Source organism: Hemicordylus capensis, chromosome 2 (genome assembly GCF_027244095.1).
Source record: "Hemicordylus capensis ecotype Gifberg chromosome 2, rHemCap1.1.pri, whole genome shotgun sequence".
In the NCBI taxonomy this organism is placed as follows: domain Eukaryota; kingdom Metazoa; phylum Chordata; class Lepidosauria; order Squamata; family Cordylidae; genus Hemicordylus; species Hemicordylus capensis.
In genome coordinates, this window is record NC_069658.1 from 54,277,087 (window position 1) to 54,296,714 (window position 19,628).

The 19,628-nt window shown below is 40.5% G+C and overlaps 1 protein-coding gene across 4 annotated transcripts in view; it reads left to right on the plus strand.

Moving 5' to 3' along the window:
- Window positions 1–19,628, plus strand: part of VCAN (versican) — a 208,860-nt gene that overhangs the window by 135,673 nt on the left and 53,559 nt on the right. For all 4 annotated transcript variants that reach the window (XM_053298560.1, XM_053298562.1, XM_053298563.1 and 1 more), the window contains exons 8-10: window positions 1,483–6,879; window positions 8,986–9,099; window positions 11,604–11,717. In XM_053298560.1, the coding sequence (XP_053154535.1) occupies window positions 1,483–6,879; window positions 8,986–9,099; window positions 11,604–11,717 (5,625 nt within the window). The remainder of the gene's footprint in view (window positions 1–1,482; window positions 6,880–8,985; window positions 9,100–11,603; window positions 11,718–19,628) is intronic.

Sequence of the window (19,628 nt, forward strand, 5' to 3'; positions counted from 1 at the left end):
ACCCTAGAGTGATCCTGATGTTAAAATGGTTGGTTTAGGATGTTGCTTCAGTTGCTTAGGTTAACGAAACAATACAGGGTTTGTGTGGAAAGCTTTATCAGTTCCAGGTAATTGTTAGTGCTTTGGTGGAATATGAAGCCTCTCAGACCTGAGGGGACTATGACTCATTTCACCAGTTGCCACAACTTCCTGACACTGAGCCCCTTCCTTCACAGACATCTTGCCCTCAAGAGTCTCTCTCTCTCTCTCTCTCTCTCTCTCTCTCTCTCTCTCTCACACACACACACACACACACACACACACACACACACACACCCCAACACCATGCAGAGCAAGGAATTGCATGCAGCTAGTAGTGCTGAGTCTGGAACTTGTGTTCCAGACTAGTATTGTACTATCATAAGCATGCTTGTGGTTGCACAACAATTGCACAACTGCAGCATGCCTCATTTATTTCGGTGGGAATCTTTGCACAATAGCACTCTTGCACAATCCCTAATTTTAGCACAATTAGGCCATCCCCTTGCACTAGTGTCACAGCACTCATTCACATGCAGTTTCTTGCTCTGGACGTTAGCTTCTCATTCTCAATTCCAACTAAATTCCAAATTCTATCTAGTCTCTATAATCCCTGAACCTCATAGAATTACTTAGAACCTTTAGTTACAGATCATTCCATGTTCACTAATTTCTGATAAGCGTTCTTTAAAATACCAGGTAAGCTATGTTAAATTACCTTCTTTCCTAATTTTAATTCTTCTCTTTTTTCATTCCCAACATAAAATAGAAATATATGTGAAGGTATGGTTAATGTCTGCAGTTTAGTAGGATGTTAGCACTTATATCAGTGACATCACCTGCTATGTGTCTAGTTAACATAGAACTCTTGAATTAGTATAGTCTTGGGATGTTATGTTGTGGGTTCAAAACAAGCTTTCTCTTAGTGATCAAATAGTTATAGGAGATGGTTGAAGACTAAGAGCAAATTATAAAAAGAGGTAATTGGGTTTTTATAAAGATTTAATTATCTCTATCATTTCTTATTTGCCTCTCACTCTTTGAAAAAATAATTTATGACAGAATATACGTGTGTTTTTGTGTGTGTGTGTGTGTGTGTGCGTGCGTGCGCATGCACGTGTGTATTTGTATTGCCGGCTGTTAATCATTAATAGTTTCGCCCTCCCCCCATTATGGTTGACATTTTCCTTGTACTGTTTTGATGGTTAATAGTATGTCTGATTAAATATATGGGCTTGAAACTTTTTATTTCATGGTATTAAAAACTGAAAATAATGTGTACAGAAACAAGATGGTAGTGAAATATTGGAAGCATTTTAAAGTACAGTAGCTGGATTCCAATGGAAGGGCATTGAGTATTTGATATATTTATCCTTTGAGTGAAATTGCTTTTCCAATGACAGTTGTTACTAGCCTTGTCAAACTAGTTGCTAAAAGATTATGAAAAGCTCTCTCTTTTTGCAGATCCACTGCATGGAATTTGGGATATGCTTGGTTACCCAATTCATCCAGATGAATCAGATGAGTCTTCCATAGATTCTGAATCAACACACGAACCCTGCACAGCAACCCCTGATGAAGAGTCTGAAGAAATCCTTATTCTGGGACATTTCTATCCAGATTTATTCAATCTTGGGGAAGGAGAGGAGGAAGAGGAGGAGGACTGTGAGAATGCTACTGATGTCACAACTCCCCCAGCATTGCAGTTTATAAATGGGAAGCATCAGGTGACCACTGCACCTAAAGATCCAAAAGCTGAAGAAGTAAGAAGTGACCAAATTGAAAGTTTAGCACATTCCAAAAATGTAACATTTTCTCAAATCAATGAAACTAACATAGTGTCTGAGAATGAAGCCTCTAATGTATCACAGTCCGGTGAATCTACTGAAATAATAGGAGAAGATACAATTACACAAAAGCTAATGGCAGAGTCTGTGGTGACGGAACTGGTCTTCAGTGGGGAATCAGAAATTTCTACCACAGATAAAACCCTTGAAAAAACATTTGTGTATGACCAGTCTCCATCAGAAACTACAGACAAATTGAAAGAATCTGGAACAGATTTTCAAAGAATCCCAACTAAACATCCTAGCACTTTCTCTTTAAGCAATACAAAATATGCAGGAGATATTACTATCCAGCCTGAGTTAAATAGTTATGCCTTTTCACACACACTGAAAACAACATTAAAAGAAGATTCGAAAAGGGTTTCTCTTATAACTACTGTTCCAAGTAGGTTTCCTCCTTCAACCACGGTAACTGTAGCCATGGAAGATACAAAGCCAGAAAATGAAGCTTCTGTTTATCAGGACTATTATAAATCAACAATTAGACCTGACATACTTTCTTCAGTGAGAAGTTATTTGGAAACAACCAGAAGTTCATGGGATTTAGCTGAAGGCTCTGGAGATGTTAAAGAAGAGATTTCTAAATCTAAAGTTGTGATAATGAAAACAGCAGGAACTGAAAAGATACCTGTTCAGGAAGTTTTCTCAGATCTTAGCCAACCTATGCCTACCAAAAGCAACCTTAACATTTCACAGCTTCCTGCTACTTCACACAAAGAAACTAGTTCTACACTTGAACAAACTTCCATAGAAGCTATTATTCCTCAATCCGTTACTGAATTGAATTTAGGGGAAAAAAATCTTACCTCTATCACAAATGCAATAAATGTGGCGGAAGATGAGAAAGCGACTATGAGCACCATTTCTTCACCTAAGGAATATTCAACACTTGAGACAGAAAAGTTGCTGTTCAATAATGAACTGAAGAACTTTAGTGATATTGTCAGGGCTGTGAGTCAAGAATCCATAACCCTAGCCAAAACAATATCTGTGACAGATATATCACCACTCAAAACTGAAGATTTAACAGAAGGGAGAATGTCCACTGATGAAGAATCTGGTGGTAGATCCACAGGTGATTGGCGGAAACCTGAAAAAGACATACTTTTGGGGGGTTCCACAAAAAAAGTGGTAAGTACTGACTCCCCATTTATTGATCCAGGTTCTGGAGAAATGGATGTTATAATGCAGCCTACCACCTTGACTTCGTTCCCACTGAGGTCTGCACCTGGAAGCAATGACACACAAGTAAATGAGATAGATATTCTTAACACAGATACATCATCTTTGAAACACGCAATAACTGTTGATCCCACAATACAAGTGTTAAGTACTGAATCACATAGGCAGACCATGGAAACTAGAATAAAAGATCAAGTACCAAATAATGTAACAGATAACCAAGGACTACTTACATTGTCATTTAGTGAAAAGGCCATTCTGGAGTCAGATGAAGAGGTGACAACGTCTTCTTCAACAAAGGAAGAAAAAACTGACTTATCTGAAACATATGGCATGACATCATCTCTGAAGCCTCTGACAAACATTGCTTCTGACATCATTGTGACTCATAGTATCAGAAGTATACAGCCAGTAATGGAATCAACTGAAAGTACTGTAATAATTTCTTCCAGTACTCCAAGAATATTGACAGAAAACACTGACATACAAAAAATAGGCTCTGGATTTACAATAAATGAAACATTAGAATCTGCTCAACCAGAAAATGCAAGATTTTCTCCAACCACCATTACAGAGAAAATTCACATGGTAGACATGGGCTCTGGAGAGGAATTCAGAGATGATAGAAGTAATGTGGTGCTAGTGCCTCATGATCCTATGGAAAGAATAATTGATACCAAATTTCCAGGGATTGAACAGGGTTCTGGAGATACAGACTCCTTTTCAGAGCCTCTGATAAAAACAACAGTTTTATCACAGTTACTCTTAGACAGACAAGGTACTCAAACAATAAAAAATGAAAGAGAAGTTAGTAGTACATCTACATATCAACAATTTACAGATGCACCTACAAAGTTAGATGTAAGTAGTGACACTGTGATCATGACAATCAATACAGGAATTACAAGACAAGTCTCTAATATACCAAACATTGAGGAGAAAATACCAGTTGAGTTGGAAACAACAACTTTTTCTCCAGAAACTCCTTTCAAAGATGACATGAATTCTGATAAAGAAGATTCCGCTGAAATGTCAGGAAAAATGGCACAAAGAGTAACAACACAAGAATATTTAATTAAAAGCACACAATCTATTATTGAACAGCTAAGAATGTCGGCTGTATCTACATTTACCCCATACTTAGAAGAAACAAAAACTTACATCACTTCCAGTCCTGAATTTGTGCAAAAAAATCCCTCTTCATATGATAAAGCCCTCATAACTGAATCCAAAACATTTCCAAACCAAGTCATTAGCACTTCAGTAACAGTCGGAGAGAAAGAAGAGCAGTCAGAACAAAATGTTTACTCTACTGAAGATAGCCATAAACCTTCCAGACTGTATAAGCCAATAACTACAATTATCAGTAATGTTCCATTGTTCTCAGAACAAGGTTCAGGAGATGAATTTTTTACAGTTCCGTCCACCATAATGCCCTTAAGTTCTACGATATTGACAGAAAGTATAACTGCATTAAATCATGACATTCTTCATCCTAAAAGTTCAGGAGTACATTTTTCGGAGGAGAAAATAAAGGAATCTAATAGACAGTCCATTGAACCAAATGAAGATTCTAGCATTGAAATCAAATTTCCATATACTATAACAGAAACATTGCCTACAGCAAGAGACAAAAGAATGCCTGCTGCAACTACTTTAGATGCTGGAGCCATTGACACTGAAACATCTACCATCAAGCACTTCATTCATGAAAATTCTCAGAACCAGGGAAAAGTAACTTTATCAATACCAACTGCTAGAGAGGGAAGTTCCCAAGGGGAACATCAAGAAGATACAACTTCTCCTTCTAAATTATTTAGTGGAACCCCAAGTCTGGGTACAGCCCAAACACTTAAAACTACCTCAAACCCAAAAATGTGGAGCACAGTTCATGAAAGTTCTGGAGAAGGATCTGGCTGGATAGACATGATAGGAAGGCATTCAGAATCACCTACGCCGATGCCAAAAACAGAAGCAACACTTGAATTTCATAGCCATGGTGAAAAAATTTCAGACGTGGATCCAGATGTAGCAATGAATGTATCACAAATGGTAACAATATCACCCACCCACAGATATAAACAACAACATATGTTACCAACCTCAGACAGTGGTCTTTCAGAGACATTTGCAGATGAAAGTTCTACAAACAACATAAAAGACTATGAGGAACTTATTGTGATTGTTGATAGCAAAAGGAATTATTCACAGGATATTTTGAACTTTAATGATGAAACAACAATTATAGATGCTGATCAGTTTAAGTCAAGACTTGAAGACATAAACAGCCAAGCAACTGCACATACTGAAAGGCATTCAATGTATGATGTTCATACTACCACAACTGAAATTGACATTCAGAATACATCACCTGAAATTTCTCTAACCAATGATAAATCAGGTAACTTTGGAGATAGTCAAGGAAAGGCAGTAACCAGTAACTTAATACATAGTGAACACATAACATCTAAACACACACTAATATCAGATAATGTTGGTTCAGGAGATGACATAACTTTCACAACAGAAACTCCCATCACTCAGGAGTTACCAAAAATGGCCACTTGGCTCCCAACCATGTCACTTCCTTTCAGCATTACTATACCTTCTCCAACCAGTCCCAGAGCTGGTGAAAAAGCTGAAGAATCACAGTTTGGGATTAAACATGTAGAATCCAAAGGTACAGTAGACGACAACTCTGAATTGCACACATTATCAGACAACCAGGCAATAGCAGACGAAAGTGAAGTTGTTTCTACCTCTGGTGTTTCAGAAGAACAAGAAGTAGAGATAGATAAAAAAAAGGATTTGGTGCCTTCTGCATCACCATACATAACTGTTAAGTCAGGGCAAGCTTTGATAACAAACAAATCTAAAGAAAGCACTGTTACCATTCAGCTTGTTTCCCAAAGTGAGGAGGAGAATGACATTTACAAAGGAATGAAAACTGCAGCAACAGAACCAGTAGGAAGTGATCCAGAAAAATTATTTCCTGTAACACCAACATTTCCTGTGACAGTCTATTTACTTAATGGAGCTTCTGAGAACCCTGATGAAATCATGCAAAGTACTTCATCATCAGCTGATTCTGACAAGCACCATTTGTCATCCATGCAGACTTTTAGAGAAGCTAGTGCTGACATTGCAGCAACTTACAAACCTTCCCCTAAAGATTCATCAGATAACATAGAGTTTCCATTAGAATCTTCTCCCCAACTGGAATCAGAAACTATCATCACTGAAAGTACACCTATTTCCAGTGGGCACGTAACAGAAATGAAAGAAAAGCCAGGAAGTTCTACAGAACAAGTTCCTACAGTAGAATCACCTGTTTCTGGAGAACTCCTTTCAAAGGAAGCAAAACCAACAAACTTTACACATTCAGACACTGACATTTTAGAAGCTAGCTCAGAAGATTCTTCCTCTGAAAGCGTGACAGAGCTAAACCAATTAGATGAAAATAGTGCTGATGGAGGCTTACCATGGGTTCGCACTATGCCTTCTGCAGTTCCACATGAAAGTAAAACAGGTGGAATATTTGGTGCTGATGAGGAAGCTGATGCCTGGCCAATTTCATCCCCACCATCTGTGGATACCCCAACTGCTTCAGTTATGCAGAAGGAGCCAACAACAATTTCTTCTAACACTGCAACAAAAAGCCCAGGCCTGGAAATCATTCCCGACTATAACAAACAGACAAGAAACACTGAGGATATGAATATGAATGAACTTGTAACACCACCATTTTTACCTCTGGATATTACTAATGGATCAAATTTCCTGATTGGCACAGGTGGGGGTTCTGTTGAAGGCACTGCAGTTCAGATCCCAGGTAAGAGTTTAAAAAGTATAATTACATATTTTTTCATTCTGAGCCTTTATTTGTATGTAAAATGCCCTTCATTCTTATGAAAATATTTGTCTGCAGATAATGGTATGGGAAATGATGAAAGTGATGAATGTCACATGATACTTTTTTTCAATGTGAGTAATCTTAGCCTTATTTGGGCACATGCTCACATGGACAAATGTAAAATGTGAATATGACCGGGAGCACTTTCTAGGATCACAACAGCTCTTTGTCCAGCCACTTTAATTACAGGAATTACTGCTTGCTTTATACTGTACTATATTACTGCTGGGTTTGCCTGATGCCCTTACTACATTTGTTCATTCAAATGTGTGTCTAGGGCAGTCAGGACTTTCACAAGGAGAAAAAGCATATTGTGTGAACCAGCCATGAAACTTTTAGTTATTTTAGTTTTAGAAAGTTAACAGAATAATATGTTGATGTTAGCAAATGCTCGAAGATTTTTGGAATATGATATTCCATAATAAATATGGAATCTATGGTGCGGCAGCAAAATAGTGTGGTATAACTAAGGGCATGATAACTTTGATGGGTGTCACATTTGCATCTACATTTCATTTGGGATGAAACTATTCACAGCTGACAGTAGTGGTGTATAGAAATATATCTCTATCCAGCCCCATATTTTGCACTGGTTCTCTTATTTACCATTTGGCCTGTGTGAAAGATGCAATATAGGTTTGTGTGTGTGGAATAACTGTTTCACATGTGCAAAGCTCCTACTGTGAAGACAACCGGATATCTGGGTGATTTTCTAATACTCTAGGTGGGAATGTTGATGAATTGTGTGGCTTATTGTACTAAAGATATTTAAGGTATGTTGTTTAAAAAATGTGTGTAGGTGTTCATCAGCTTTTGTTTAGACTTCTTTTTCTTCAGCTAAAAATCCTTAAATGAAATGGAAGATTTCCTATTGCGTCCCATTGGAAGATTTTATATGAAGCCTCATAAAGCCTTTTGTGCAAATACTACCAAACAAATTTAGGGCAAAGAACCTTTCCCCTGTACTTGTGATTAAAAACTTGGAGGAATTCCTTCTGGCATAATATTTTCCTTCTTCCAGGGAGGATTCACACTAAGTGTGTTTATTATTAGGTATAAACTGAAAATGCTTTATGTGTGATAGTGACATGTTATGAAAGTTTGATATAATTGTAGCCATCCCATGTAAAACATGGTTATCTGAATCTATCCTTAAAGTCTTACCATGACATGCTATATATATACACTAAAATGTGCTGAAATGGTTTTATTGAATCATTTAAAATGTCACAAGTAATCACACATGATTTTTATAGTTATCTGTATATATGTATATCAAGGACTGGTTCTCGTTGCTTATGCCACATGCATGACAGAAATCAGTAGACTATCAGTAGACTTGTATTAAAAAATCATATCAGTTAATAAGATCCCTAGATATGTGCAATCTCTTATGGTTTAAATAGATCTGTATATATTGGTTTGGTTTCTCAAATAATTGGTCCATTATTGATCTTGTAAAGAAATAGAGTTGACCTATGGTTTAGAGAGAGAAAAATGATACCATAAAGTAAGTGTTTGTGGGTATTCTATTCAGTGGTCAAATATATCCAAAAAGCTGGTAGACAAGAAGCATAGTATAGGAATGTATGTTCTGTGTACCCAATCATTCCCATAAACTAACCCTGTTCAGATAAATGCATATTTCATTCACTGTGCACATATGTTTTAACTGTTTTGGCTATAATTAATTGTCATGTCATGCCAACTAAATCCTCAGTAGAATATTGCAGTTGCCAAAAATAATACAAAATGTCATTTGAATAAAATAAAATATTGCTAAACATAAATTGTTTTCACTAGTGAGTAAAGTGTTGCCAAGATGGAAAACTGATGGCTGATTTACTATTACTACTGCATATTATGGTGAAATTTTTAATTTGTAAAATTTTTTTGCTGCTTAATACCTATTGCACATTTGACAGCACCAAGTAAAAAGCAGAAACATCAATTTTTCTGCTTAAAGATATTCAGCACCCAACAAGCAATTTTCGACAATCAATTTTCAATGAACTCATTTTACAGGCCAAGATCCATGCAAAAGTAATCCATGTCTTCATGGAGGGACTTGCTATCCACGTGATTCTTTCTACATCTGCACATGTATTCCAGGTTACAGTGGTGACCGGTGTGACATAGGTAAGAAGCAAATGCCTTGCTGGCAATGATTGTCAATCACTCTCCAGAACAGAAAATGCAGTTACATGGCTTTACAGTGTACAGTAGGGCTTATGAAAGACTCATTGTGGCCAAAGCATTTAGAGGTAATGGTTTATCTACAGATATGTGCATGAATGCCCACTTGCTAGCCCAACAACATTCTGCATATTTGCCCCAACCAGAAACATCAATTTGTGTACAGGAATAAATTTTAGCTTGCCAATCTGCTGTGCTGAGTTGACAAAATTCTATTGTGTAAAAAGATAATGGGATTCATCCAGTAAAGCGGCAGCACATGTGTTACTCTATATAGTTCCCATGTGGCTAGCTTTGTAGAAGCTTGAATACAAGGCTGGACTCTATGAGCTTAGCAGTTTATGTGCAGCCTTCTGTTGTTTCTGTGGTTCTCTGGATAACAGCAAGATTATCCAAGATGATGAGATGCAAATTATAAACAATGTTTTAATTTGTAGAAACATAAAGTTATGTTAGTGTCTGGTCTCAGTAGCTGATATTCTGACCAATGAAGTGTGCACGAAGCAAAGGAAGCTTGTGTGCCTTTGTTGGGTTTCAGAGTAAAGCAGAATGGACACTCAGAATGGAGGCAGTTTTCACCAATCTCCCCTTGCTTCTGAAGAACTCTGTGCCACACAAAAATATGTCCCTGAAGGGTGTACAGCCCTCAGTGATGTATTCTTATTTATTTATTATTACTCTGTGTAAACCGCCCTGAGCCATTTTTGGAAGGGCAGTATAGAAATTGAATGAATGAATGAATGAATGGATGGATGAATAAATAAATAAATAAATAAATAAATGTGGAACAGGGTGCTTCCAAGGGAAAGAGAGGTAGTCAAAACCCTCCCCCACCCCCGCACACACAATTGCCGGTACTGCATTAGCTGAGCCCATCAGCAGCACCAGCACTTCTCATGTAGCTCCAGGGCTTCCCTAGTAAGAATGTCACCCACTGTTCCTAGGCTAAGTGGACTAAGATTGTGCTGTCGAGCTGGCGTCAACTCCTAGCGATCACATTCCATGTGATTTTCTTTGTAGAATACAGGAGTGGTTTACCTATGCTGCCTCCTGCGCAGTATGAGATGATGCCTTTCAGCACCTCCCTATATCGCTGCTGCCCAATACAGGTGACTACAAATATATTTACTAGGCACAGTCTGGGAAGCTACTAGATAAAATCCCAATTCCAACTGCCCTCTTTATTAGTAACCTCTCCAGAGTACACCCATAGCCACATTCCTTAGCAACAGCAACCATTTTTCTCCCCCACAGCAAGTTGCTGTGGCTAGGCTCCCAACGTATGACCACACCAGGCAGTAGTGGCCAGTGAGTGCTGCTGCGGGGGGCAGTGAGGGTGGGGAAATTCTGTCACTTGTACCCAAAATGCTCTACGGTGCAGAGGTGCCCAACCCAACACCCTGCAGGCAGGCTGCTTCACCCCCATTGCTCAGTTGGCCTCCGCACATTCATGGAGATCATTTGAGGGGTTAGTATCGCAGGTTTATGGCTGCCTCTGCCCCATAGAGCATTATTGGTATGGGTGGCAAGTAGGTTTGCCACTGTTTAGTGATATTTTCCCGCCCTAAATGCCCTGCCCCCAAGCGGTGCTCACCAGGCTCTACTGACAAGAGGTCAACACTTAACACTATATACAAATAAAGTAACCTTTACTTGTTTCTCATTGTTCTCATGAGGACAGGAAGCCACAGTCCAGACAGAACACGGTGAAACTGACTGGTTTCAGATTGGCAAAGGAGTAAGACAAGGCTGTATACTTTCTCCTTATTTATTCAACTTATATGCTGAACATATACTGAGAGAAGCTGGACTGGAAGAAGATAAGCGTGGTTTTAAAGTTGGCGGAAGAAACATCAATAACCTGTGCTACACTAATGACACCACTCTGATAGCTGAGAATGCGGATGATCTGCAAGCTCTTGTAATGAAAGTCAAGGAGCACAGTGAATGAATGCACCACTGAGAGACCTTAAAGGCCAAGTTAAAGACAGATCATCCTGGAGAGAATCTATCTATGCAGTCGCTAGGAGTTGACACCAACTTGACGGCACTTAATCAATCAATCAATCAACCAATCAACCTTTTACAGTTCACTCTGAGGTTGAACAACAGAATTTTAAACCTCGGATAGTTTGAACCTCATAGTTTTAACCTCAGATAACTGATTTTCCATGTAGGCCCAATAGCCACACAGGAGAATATTTTAAAAGTACAGTTGTGTGCATTTTATTTAGAACTGTTTTCACAGTGCTGAGGTGTGCATATCTTAAAATTGTGTCCAATTCTGTTTTTAAATCCTGCAGAAAATTTTTAGGTTCCTATATATTGTAACGCATAGAGTTAAACAGTGGATTCTTTTTATTTGATATGATTCCTATGCATAAATATTATTTTCTCTTTAAAGTGAGGTTACTGATTTTAAATAGATGTTTAATTCTGTTGGACAGATGTTGATGACTGCCAATCCAGTCCTTGCAGAAATGGAGCTACATGCATTGATGGTGTCAATACATTTACTTGCCTTTGTCTTCCAAGCTATGTTGGGGCACTTTGTGAAAAAGGTAAGAGTTCAATTTGAAATTTATGGGTAACTGAGTCCCTGTTTGAGGTAATCAGATATGGAAATCTGCCAGCAAATCAGTACAAGCAAGTGGTCAAATACTGACCATTTTTAATGTTAACTTTTATTTACTTTTTCTTTTCTTTTTTCTGTCTGCCTTTATTCTTCCTGCTCGTTATATGAGCCCCATCGCTCATTGAGATCATCCATAGAAGTTCATCTGCAGTTGCCACCAGCTCATCTGGTGGCTACACAGGGATGGGCCTTCTCTGTTTCCGCCCCGAAACTCTGGAATGTAGGGGTGTGCATGGAACCGGCTGGCCCGGTTCGGTTTGAGTCCAGATTGGACTTGAACCAGACCGGCCAAGTTCAGTCCAGCCCCCATCGAAACACACACACCCCGCCGATCTGGACTGGTCCAGTCTGGGGAGGTCTGCAATTTAATATTTTTAATAGATTTAAAATACCTGTAGCCCCTTCGGGGGGCTTGCTGTAGGCTGGGGGGGCATGAAGGTCTCTGTAAAGGTGCATGGTGGCCATTTTCGCCACCACTATGCATGTGTACATGGCCTGTGCGAGGCCTGGCATGGCCTATCGCCTTGCAGAAGTTATTTGCGCATTCACGGTGGCCATTTTGTTTTTTAAAAATGGCCACCGTGCATGTGCAAATGGCCTCTGTGAGGCCGTGGGACATGCCAGGCATCGCAGAGGTCATGTACGCATGCGCGGTGGTGGCTGAAATGGCCACGCACCTTTACAGAGGCCCAAAAGGGCCGAAAATACTCAACTTACCTGGCCACAGCAGTGATTTGAGAGGCCAGTGGGGGAAGGGGGAACCTTTGCAGACACACACACACACCCCGCCGTGGCCTAAAGGAAGCCCCTTGAAGGGGCTAAAGGTATTCTAAATCTATTTTAAAATATTTTTTTAAAAAAATCTGCGGTTCGGTTCTGGTCCGGACGCACCAGGGTGTGTGTGTGTGTTCGGTTTGTTCCCGAACCTCTGGACCACCGTACCTCTGGACCGGTTCGCACATCGCTACTGGTATGTGCCCCCTGCTGAAATAAGAGCCTCTCCATGTCTTGAAAACTTTTTAAAAGTCTTTAAAGGCACATTTTTCACCCAAGCCCTTTAACTAGACTTGTGATTCTAAATTGTTTTAAGGTTTTCATTTCTGTTTTAATTGGTTTTATGCTGTTGTAAACTACCCAGGTGTCACCTAATGGCACAGCGGGAAAGTAACTTGCCTAGGGAGCAAGACATTGCTGGTTCAAATCCCCGCTGTTATTTTTCCCAGACTATGGGAAACACCTATATCAGGCAGCAGCGATATAGGAAGATGCTGAAAGGCATTCTCTCATACTGTGAGGGAGATGGAAATGGTATACCACTCCTGTATTCTACCAAAGAAAACCACATGAATCTGTGGTGGCCAGGAGTTGACACTGACTCAACAGCACAACTTTACCTTTAAAGTGCTCAGAGATGGAAGTTTGGGGCAGTGTATAAATATAGTTAAATAAATAAACAAATGTTAGTCAGAATGCGAAGAAGTCTTTGTTGATGAGGTTGGTAATGTAGATGCTTAAAAAAAAATCTTATATCATATTCCAGATATATGGCTTCAGAAATCATGTTTAACACGAAAATAGCATCCAGTTTAGCTTCTGGGGCTGAAATTTGCCCGCCTTTGTGACTTGCTTGTGTCTAACCTCTTTTTAGTGAAAACTTGTGCTCTCTGGAGTATTGCCTCAGTAGGAAAAAGAAAAATAAGTGAATGCCATACATCTGAATAATATTTTTCCCCATTTGCACTTTATTCTGATTCATCAGATCAAGCTCTGGGAGTTTTGGTAGAGTGGTGAAGTTCAATGGATTATTTGGGGAATTAAGAAAATGGGTATGCAAGCAAGATAGAGAACTATACAGAGTATATTGACCATTGCCTCTCCGGCCACTAGAAACTCAACCCATGACCTTATGGGAAGTAGACAGTTTTATCATACATTTCCCTTACATCAGTATAGAGAACCATGTGACCCCTCAAACAGAGGCTAAGCACCATAGCAGGGGGACCCACTGCTTATGCCAGGCCTCACTGTGTCCCAGGAAAGCTTGGGTCCTATAGTTTGGAGCTTTTCTGGGTGGCCACACTGTCAATCTTCTGTTAGCCATAATGCAATGTGCCCCTTCTGATGTTATGTCTGCGTGAGGGACTGTAATAGTGATGTCTTAGGCTGGGAGAGATTGCATTGTGGGTAAAAAAAAGATGGCAGCCACCAGTGCAGCTGCCCAAAATAGCTCCAGGCGGCCACTGCTGCCCTGCTGCCAAGATAAGCCTCCTAAAACCCCAGCAGTGACTTACCCTTGCAGGATGTGCTTCTCAGCAGCTACACTGGCAAGTGTCACCTTTTCTTACCAATAATGCAATACTCTCCACCCCAAAACAACTCTATTGTCCTGCTGCAGAGAGCATTGCATTTTTAGTTATAAAAGATAATGGCCACTTAGAAATGTTCGCGGCCACTGCAAGCATAGGAGGTGGTTACCTTAGCTATATGTCAGGAGCTGCAATGCAGAGCATTTCTTAGCAGCCATACTAGCAGTTGCCATCTTTATTACCTACAATGGAGTGCCCTCTGACACTGTATGACTGTGGTGCTAATGCTGTGTTGAGATGGAAGCATTGCACTGTGGTTAAAAAATGATGGCTACCACCACCACAGTTGCTACTGATGACTATGCTGTTGGCACTGGAATGGATCCAAGATGTGAGACCAGATAGAGAGTATTAATTTTGTCTGATTCATTGTCAGGCTGTTAGTGATTCACAATGGAGATATGGGCTGTAAATCTCTTCTGGTGAACGAGATTTGGTCTTTGAATGCTGAATTGCAATGTATGGGTCTCCAGGTTGGATTCTTGGATACCGGCTCATGTTGGTGTGTATGGCAATGAAATGGCAGATTTAGCAGCTGAGAAAGCATTGAGACATCAAGCTATTGATATTAAGATTTCCCAAGAGTTGGGTTAAATGAGAGCTTGCAAAAGTGTAGCAAAAATGTTGGGAGGAGGGTACCATTGGGGGAAAAATGGCACCATCCTGTTTGCCCAGTTCTGTTTGCCAGTTCTGTTCTGTTTGCCCAATTTTGGGTGATTTCTGGCTTTTTGAGCAAAATGGTTGGGCAAAACAGGTTGCTGTGTTTCGTGTTCTAATAGGGCATTGTGCTCTGTGAAGCAAACTGTTTATAATAGATGGCATTACTTCTGACATTTATGATATGTGATGTCAGGGAATCAGTGGATCATGTCCTTTGGAACTGTCTGGGCTTTAATGAACTACAAGGTCTGGGCATTGGGACCCCTCCTTTAGCAACTGCTTTTCAGAACAGGAAGCTTTGGGGCTCCGTGATGAAAGTATGATGGAGGTTACCTAGGTTTCTACCTCTATGAGCAAATATAATGGAAGATGTTTGTTGACTACCAGTAGGTGGTGGTTATAAAATAAAAGTCAAGGCCTTTTCTTTGGCCTTGCTATGGCATACGCTACTAAAAGGAGAAATACAGTGACTGAGAAGTGTTTCAAGCTTCTGCCTCCCTGTTGCCAAGGTAAGCCCGGCAGAGACTAAGCAGCCAAGTGCCAGGAGCGGGGGCCTACCTTAGGCACTTTGCCTAGGGCCCCTGTTTACCTGGGGACAGCCCACACACAGACACACACATGTGCACATAAAGAGAATGTTTGCAGCCAGTGGGTCAAAAAGACCATTAAATGCAAGCAGTATTTGTCTAAGTCCTGTAGTGGGATATGAGTTCCATCTGAATCCTAAACAAAACCAAGAAACCTTTCTAAAAGTCAATATAATGTCTCCTTTCCTTTTGTGTCTGGACTTTAAGTCCTGTAGTCCTTTATGAGACATAAGAAATGTATAATGTAATGAACTTCAAGAGACGTTAACTACTTGGTATTACTTTGGGCTTCCAAACTTTGATTTACTGTTACCTCTCTCCCCTACAATTGGAAATGTAGTATTACCAAATGAATATGAGTTCCATGGTTTAAGTTATGTCCAAAGGTAATAGAGAAATTTCCAAGAGGAATGAGCTCTAATTTAAAATGGTGTAATTTCCCCCACCTTTTCTTCCACACCTAGATAAAGGAAAATACCATTTCCCCCCTCATCTTGCTTTGACTGGATTCACTCACAGCTAGAACAGGAGTTTCCTCCAGACATAATTACATAAATATATTGGCAGGTTCCAGGATTGCCTTTCATCCTAGGCCTACTGGGTGAAAGGCTGTGAATTTGCAAGTGCTTTAAAAATATACCATGAGCCTAGAGGGATTTTTTTATTTTTTATTTTTTGTTCTTGTTGAAACCTCAGGCACAGGACTAGATCCAACAATCATTACATTTCATTTTGCCAGTAGCCTGGAAATGCCTTCCAAAATCTGTTCTTCAAGACAAGAATTTCACTGTGTTTTTACAGCAGAAGGATATTTCTGAAAATACTTTCCTCCAACTAATCTATAATACTCAAAGCCCTGAAAACTCACTGTATCTTTAATTTGTACTTTATGATGAACTTGGGACTGCATTTGAAATGCTAATGCATTTCCTGGTTTGTCAGTCTGAAAAAGGCCTCTCTTTAGTCTACTTTCCTCCATGCAAAGTCCTAGTGGTTTGGGTTCTTAGGAAGGCATTCAGTGCCAGATTTTCCATTCCACTAGACAATTTTTTAAAGTATTGGCTGCCTGCACAGTTGTTTGGCAAGCAGTTCCAGTTTCATGGCATTGAACCTGATTTCATTAGATTTCAAGCAAAGCCAAAAAGACAGAACATGGGTTTCTTTGCATGGGTTTCTTTGCCCCACAGAAGGGGCGTGGCTTGTTGCTAGTGATCATGTTTCATGCCTTACATGTTATTTTCCATCATACATTATTAATTTTAAAAACAACCTGAATACAGCCAAAGGATCCTCATATTTTTAATGGCTTTTCGCATACTTGTGCAAGTTTGACAGTATGGTGGAAAATGTGATGATGAAGCAATTGTTCTCTAGCTGATCTTTTGGCTGTACAAAAAGCCATAAAGTAATTGTATGCCTTGTAGCTGGCATTCAGTTTTGATATTTTCTCCATCATATCAGTTTGCAGACCAGTACTATGCATGTTTACTCTGCAGAAAGTCCCACTGTGTTCAGTAGGACTTACTCCTAGATACAAGTGCACTGGACTTCAGCTTTAGAGTATGAACATCAGGACCAAAGAAAGAGCCAGTTACTCTTGGTTTCAACAGCAGAAAAATGGAAGGACTGAAATTGGGAAAGACCAAGCTCCAGTGCCTTCTACTGCCTTTTATGCTTCCAAGTTCTCCCAAGCTGTGCTTTTTCTGAACAGTGTTCTTCTTCATTTCACATCTGATCTAGGCTCAGAGTATTCATTTCAGGCAGATCTGATTGTCACAGAACTCCATTATGCCCTCATCTTTCCAGAAAACCAGCATGTTTGTCCTGGACTAGGTCCTTAAAAGAATGAATAACTGGGCTCCCATCAGGTTAACTTCTGCAACATTGTGACATCAATCTCAGCCAGCACTAATTAGTGTTGGCCACTGGCATCGAGAGCAAGGCCCTGCAGTTTCTGAAGATGGTGGTGATCAAGTCAGGAAGTGGGTTGTGGCTGCTCCAATCTGTATGATGGAGGTGCTGTGCCTGGAGCTTCATTAATAGTGCCAATGATTAGGCACTAATGATACCCTAAGTATGGTTTTTTAATTTTCTATCTATCTATCTATCTATCTATCTATCCATTTATATACTGCCCAAAACTTAAAACTCTGGATGAGTGGTTTGTTTTTACATGGTGTGTCCTGGAACTGCCCCAGGTCATGCCCTGTCTCCACTGCTAGACCTTCTGAGAGAGTCATCCTCCCCTATTTGATCACTGTTCAGCACCGTCCCCACAATTAATGAATAAGCTGTTCTGGGCTAGTTAAAGTGCCAGACAATAGTAAGTTAGCATCTTTCTTCAGATCCATGGAGTTTACACTATCAAAATTAAATGGGTTTAATTTGTTCTGCAGCTGACACATATAAAAGCATCTTATCTGACCTAGTTGTGGTGACTTTACAATAAATGATGCATTGTTGGATAGTGGTGTGCACGGAACTGTGGCGTTCTGGTTCACAGCCAGGTGGTGGGGCTCTTTAAGGGTGGGGAAGGGTGCACTTACCCCTCCCGCCGCTTTCCCCCCGCCAGCGCTCCTTTTTTGAAAAGCATTTGGGGCGGCAGCATACCTCCCTGCCGCCGCTTCCCCCATTCCTCAGCAAAAGTCTTCAGAATGTACAATTGTGTATGCGTACATCACACACAAACACACATGTTTGATGCATGCACTCAAAGCACACACATGATGCGCATGTGCACCATGCGCACGCACAATCGCACATTCTGAAGCCTTTTGCCGAGGAACAGGGGAAGGGGTGGCAGGAAGGTATGCTTCCACCCCACATGCTTTTCAAAAAAGGAATGCCGGCAGAAGAAAAGTGGTGGGAGGGGTAAGTGCACCCTCTCCCCTTAAAGAGCCACCCCACCCAGCTTCGAACCACAATCTACCCCCCCCCCCCAGTTAATCGGTTCGCAGGTCTTTGGAATGGCCCATGAACCGGTCCGTGCACATCACTATTGTTGGAAAGGAGGCTTAGGTACAATCTTCCATTTTTATTCAGTCCTGTCCCAGTGCCAGGTTTGTGGATCTTTCTGCCAAGTACCTTTTGTGGGCTCCCTTAGTGCTGGTAGGGGCCGCACTGTGTTGGCAGCTGCCATCTCCTCTCTGCCACCCCACCCCAAATGTAATGCCCCTAACTGTTGCATCACTGAACACAAAATGAATCAGATGTCTAACAAACTGTATACAGTCCTCTTAATTTCTGTTGGATGGTTTTTGGGAAATACAGCTGCATTATATGAAAAAACACAGCATATTTGTTCCAAGTTTGTTGAACCAGAAACTGTAGTTTGGGCTAAAATCAATTTCTTTCAGCCCTTCTGCTCACCTCCCATGGCTCGTGTTTTTCTTTTTGGTGCCATTTCTTTCTGGCAGTATAACTCAGCTAATTGTTTTAGCCTGCTTTTTTCTATAAATGTGAAAACAAAATTGGACTTTTATGTACCTGAATCCCAGCAGACAGTCCCTCAGTTCACACTATTTACCAAATGCAGATGTACATTTGAACCTGCTGCCAAAATTGCACAGATGCAATTGTGAGTAGACAACCCTCCTTGGGAGAGTATAGCCAGGCAGGTTTTATTTATTTCATTTTATTCCAGGTTTCCTAAGCAAAATAAATGATTTCTTCATTAGTAAAAGTGTTCAGCTTGATAAAGGAGTTCTCTGTCCAAATGTCTGTGGTTACTGCTGCCTCTGTCCATAGACATTTGTTCTGTCTATGGGGTGAGCACTGGGTGCTCTGTCTATGGGGTGAGAACAGACCAATTTTTGAGATTTGGTTCGAATTCAGACTGAATTCGAACTGAACTGCCGGTTGGCAAACCAGTCTGGTTGAACCAGCCAGTCCAGTCTGTTGGTTCAAACCGGCTCAACTAGTTCAACCTGGTTTGATGGTTCAAGGGGCTATGCTTGTAAAGAGGAATCCTCACTGGATTCCTACTGCTCTAAGGGTGGGTGGCTCAGGGTGGTGGTGAGAGGGCACTTTTAAAAGTAGGTGCTTACCAATATTCCAGCGGCAACCACTCCTCAAAACCCTGGCGCTCCCCCCAGCAGCTTGGTGGCACAGTTCCAGCCTCGTCAGATGCACAGAGACCATTTGCATGAACCTTTTCCTGTAGATAACATCCTGTAGATAACATGTGCAAGGAACCCAATCCAGAAAAGGTCTGTGGTGAGGGGA